At 38.4% G+C, this 4,623-nt stretch overlaps 1 protein-coding gene across 1 annotated transcript in view; it reads left to right on the top strand.

Moving 5' to 3' along the window:
• The window catches only part of LOC138008322 (catalase-like), a 20,583-nt gene extending 17,567 nt beyond the window's left edge, over nucleotides 1-3,016 (top strand). The window contains exons 11-14 of the mRNA XM_068855624.1: nucleotides 103-156; nucleotides 1,223-1,330; nucleotides 1,628-1,699; nucleotides 2,260-3,016. Of these exons, the coding sequence (XP_068711725.1) occupies nucleotides 103-156; nucleotides 1,223-1,330; nucleotides 1,628-1,699; nucleotides 2,260-2,292 (267 nt within the window). The 3' untranslated portion in view covers nucleotides 2,293-3,016. The remainder of the gene's footprint in view (nucleotides 1-102; nucleotides 157-1,222; nucleotides 1,331-1,627; nucleotides 1,700-2,259) is intronic.
• The last annotated feature ends 1,607 nt before the right edge of the window (nucleotides 3,017-4,623 follow it).

Here is a 4,623-nt window from a genome sequence, read left to right as displayed (position 1 = left end):
TTGATTGGCCAAAGTAATTACTTTGGTTTTGGTTTTACGACACTCATTTGAAAACGGCTCTAATGTGGAAATTTCATTTATTATTATTTGTTGTCCTTTTAGGTAACTGGTGATGTGGCTAGATATAACAGCGCTGATGACGATAATTTTTCACAGGTATTGGGCGGCGTATTTCTTAGTCAGAATTATGCACTCGTCTTTCTCTAAATTCTTCAGCCATACTTTCTCAAGGTCTTTTTTTTTTATTATATAAACACCGATGACATACCAAGTGAGTTTTCGGGCGAAATCATGTTATCTTCACACGTGAAAAGATCACTGTTGCTATGGTTACATATAAAAACGCTGATCCTATTACCGATACGGAACCAGGAGAAGACGACAACACCAAAATCAAACAACCAAATGAAAAGGAAAATCTGTGAGGTCTTCAAAAGTTCCTCGAGACACTCTAAAGTTCTCTTTCCACCAGTGGTCAATCAGTCTATCGTTTAGAAGTCGTTGGAACCAGTTCTGCGGACGTGGAAATACCCAAGCACGACTTTTCTGGCGAGCGGCAAGTCGACGACTAAAATATAAATGGGAGAGTTGCAAGGACTAGAGAAAGCGTCACTGAAGTCGACGTCTTTGTTGCCTTCTTAAAATGAAGCGATGAATCGCTGAACTTAATCGAGGTGGACAATTTAAGAGAAGCGCCGTGACAATTACCGAAAGTAAGCCAAAAAAAAAGTTCGTCTTCGATGTTTATTTACATGCAGATCTTCGATGTTTACATTAATTTTTTTATTTTTTATTTTTTTAGATCCTTAAATTTGATGTATTTTCTATTGTAATTAGTTTTTTAAACCCATTTAGTGGAAAAACTAATAAATCTTATCTTATCTTATCTTAAAGGTAAGTTTGCCGCCAAAACAGGTCAACGCTTACCTTCCCCTTGGGTAATTTACAAGCGTGCAACCGCAAACGGGGAGTCGATCATAACCCAGGGTAAACCTAACCCAAGCCGTAACCCAAAGGTTCCCCATGGGCAAGAGGTCTAGTGTAACCGCATCTATTAATTTGTCCACCGAGCATCCCATAATACCTTTCGAAACAATAGAAATCAAAATGGCCGCCGTATCTGAAAATTGGTTCTCCAGATATTATGTCCAAAAATAAAACTTCACGGGAACGAAAGTATCCAAAGTACAATGACAATCTCACTCACCACTCTTTCGCTTAGGTCACAATCTTCTGGAACAAGGTTTTGAGTGAACAAGAGAGGACCAGACTTGTTAACAATATTGCAGGCCATCTTAAAGACGCCAAGGAGTTTATCCAAAAGAGGGCGGTAAGCCGTAACTTTTTATCCTAGCCTACGCGTAACAGTTATACCCAGCTAGCGGTAAAAGAAAAAAATTATGAATTTAGGATATATAAAATACCATAAATTTAAACAGCGGAATGAACGTTAAGTACTGCAGCGCAATCGCGCGCTCATGAGTTCGAATTTCGTTCAAGCCTCTATTTTTATCGGCAGGCTTTCTTCAATGGCTCATCAAACTGCGTTAATCTTTCTTTCATTTCATATCTTCTCAACTGACAAGTTAAACATTCATGCTGTTCGATGATACACTCTTCGCTTTAGGTTCACAACTTCTCTCAAGTTTCTCCAGACTTTGGCCGTAGATTGACCGAGGAGTTGGCCAAGTATTACACGGTGAGACTTTTTTCAAAAGACCATTTTACAGTTCTGTGCTCAGTTACCAGGCTTTTGAATAAAAGTGAGGCTGGAGTTGAACTTGTTTTCATACAAACTTCACTGCTGTTGTTATGTAAATAGAAATTCGTTATCATTACAACAACATGATTTTCATACGAAAAGCAGTGAGGTTTGTATCAAAACAAGGTCAACTTCAGCCTCGCTTTTATTCAAAGGCCTGGGAACTGAGCACAGAACTGTAAAATGATCTCTGAGGGATCAGTGAGTATTTTCAATCTGTATCATCTTAAATTAGTGTTTTCCTGTAACAACCAATATTTTTTTGCTGTTTGCTCTGCATTCGCTAATGGTTTCAAAGTTTGGAAAGAAGTTAAATTGGCGACTAGCAGCTCTTTTACAGTATGTTGTTTTTCGTGCCGAAGAGAGTTTGTTTTGGCCTTCTCCAGGCTAACATTTAGGGCTACTGGCATAAACGAAATTTTAAACGTTGTTTACCTTAGCCAACGGCTGTAGATATATATATATATATTTTTTTGCCTATTGTGTTGTTTCTTCAGCCGAAAGGTGTGGCCGCTCAAGCCAGCCTCTAAGACTGAACTGGGGCAAGACGAGAAACCTGGACAGGCTATTGGTTTAACAAAGGCATTGGGGGAATGGTTACCTGGAAAACCAGATTGCATTTTTTATATAGCCGGTATATGTCTCGGGCTATTTCTCAACACCGTGTGATCATTTGAATCAATTTCATATGCACTTTATTAATGGTGTAAACGTGGGATGTGCATGATTGTTGATGAATTTACGGAGCTTAAGTGACAAGGACAGCAATACAACAAGAACGTCATCTCGTGAGATGACGTGAATTCTTTTTTAAAATTAATTCGCGATCACGCAACCCTTTTAACGGAGTAACTTCAGACACCCAACCACTTCTGTGTGCTTGTGACGTCATCGTTTGAAGAACGAGGTACATAACAATACAAGCCATTCAACTCTCTTAACGAATGAATCATGTATATGACAAAAGAGCGGCAGCCATTGAAGTCTGAAAATAAGAAGTCATAGTGGAGGGTTTCGTGGTTTACTTTCTCCACAAAAAGTGCTATTGTGATTACTTTTCAACGTTATCAATGTTTTGCAAGAAACGTCAAAAGAGGAAGTGATGTTATGTATCGCTTGCGCAGAGCGTGCAAAGATCTTGATTTTGCACGTTAATGTGCAATTTGCTGCGTTTGAGTTGCCCTTTCATTTCTGCTGCATAACAAGAAATACAACTTTCAAAGAATCAGTTAATAAAATCACAATTTCTACTTTTGTGTGCTGAGTACGTCTGTCTGAGTTTGTTTTTTATTTTTTATTTTTTATTTTTCTAGTCCGTTTACTGTCGAAAGCATCTCCAAATTTTGGGTGGGTCAGTCGGAGTATTAAAAAAATACAAACAGAGAGAAATCCAGAATCAATCTAACAAAGAAACCAGACTGAAAGAGTCGAGTGGCAAGGGGCCATTCTGTTATGGTGCTTACTGGAGAAGCAAAGAGAGACAAATTTTCATAAATTCTATGGATATGGAGGAAATGATTGGAAACGGGCCGCTCATTCATTGTTTGAACGGTGCGTTCGATTGGCCGCATTCCAGAATATGAATGCATGGAATATAAGTTCGAAATCCATCGTTTTTACGGAGATTCACATTAAAATTGTCAAACACCTGCTAAAGTGCTATTTTAAACATCTTTATCATCCATGTTGCTTCAAAACACCAGACATACGGTTTTAAATCATGACTCCACTTATTCTTATTCCGGAATAGGGTCAATCGAACGCTGCTTCTGCTGTTTCTAAAATTTTGTGGATGCTTTCCGCTTCGCTGAAATGTTCTTTCCGTTTTCATTTTGTTCTTCACTAAAAAAAAAAAATTACAATTTTAAAAAGGTTTACAAAATAAAGGCAGAGAAACAAAGTAAAATATTACCACACTAAAAGAAACCTGAATACTGACGGGGAAGAAATCGAATAATTACACCAAAAGATTTTGAAAGCATGCTCATTTTTTCCTTGAAGTCTCTTTGTTGTTTCCATGATACCCAAGAGGAAACAGCCGCGCTGATAAAACATAGGAATGTTATATCTGATTCAGTTCCTCTGCGCAGTTTGTGCGATTTACGTCTATACGTTTGTTTGTTAGAAATACAATCGAAAGAGCAAATATATCGCAAAATCATCCACGTCACTCTGGGGTCCTCAGGTAAATTCCCATTTTTTTCTATTCACGTGTTTTGAAGTCTTTACATCAATGCGTGGGTTCTGATGAAAATAGCCCATCAAGGATTGAATTCCACCATTCATCTGCCCACTTGCAATTCAACCTTTGCGAAAGACATCTTTTACCTCTATTCTATCATTTCTTTCCCGGCAAGAGAAGCACGCTTAGAGTATTAGGAAAGGAAACTTATGAATTATTTCTTGCAGACAGAAAACATATTGCTCATTGGAAAATTTCAAGAGAAGTTCCAATGATGCCTCTCAGTTAAGGTTGGAATTGTAGACTTGATACTTTCGTTGGTGGAAAGGCCAACCCCCTTTTCTTTTTCGTTTAGCGTCGAATGCGTTTCCTGATATTGGATCGGTCGGTCGTATTGAAAAAAAAAAGTATTCTCGGAATGGGAGACCTGCTACCCCAGCATCATTGCTGTGGAGCCAGAAAACAATAAGACGTGACTCCAAAATCAATATGGGGGAAACGTTGGTTGATTTTGTTGTAAAATTGAGACAACGTGGGAAAAAGGATCAACCACCGAAACTTCAATGCGACATAAAAATTGTTTAAATAGGTCTTAACTTTTTTTAAAATGCCAAGAAAATTTGGGTCGGTCGGGCGACGGTAAACGGAGAAAATAAAGGGGACGGCGTAACGGTGCTGG

Source organism: Montipora foliosa, chromosome 6 (genome assembly GCF_036669935.1).
Source record: "Montipora foliosa isolate CH-2021 chromosome 6, ASM3666993v2, whole genome shotgun sequence".
Classification (NCBI taxonomy): domain Eukaryota; kingdom Metazoa; phylum Cnidaria; class Anthozoa; order Scleractinia; family Acroporidae; genus Montipora; species Montipora foliosa.
Note: the sequence above shows the minus strand (reverse complement) of the source record. Positions and strands in the feature narration are given on the sequence as shown.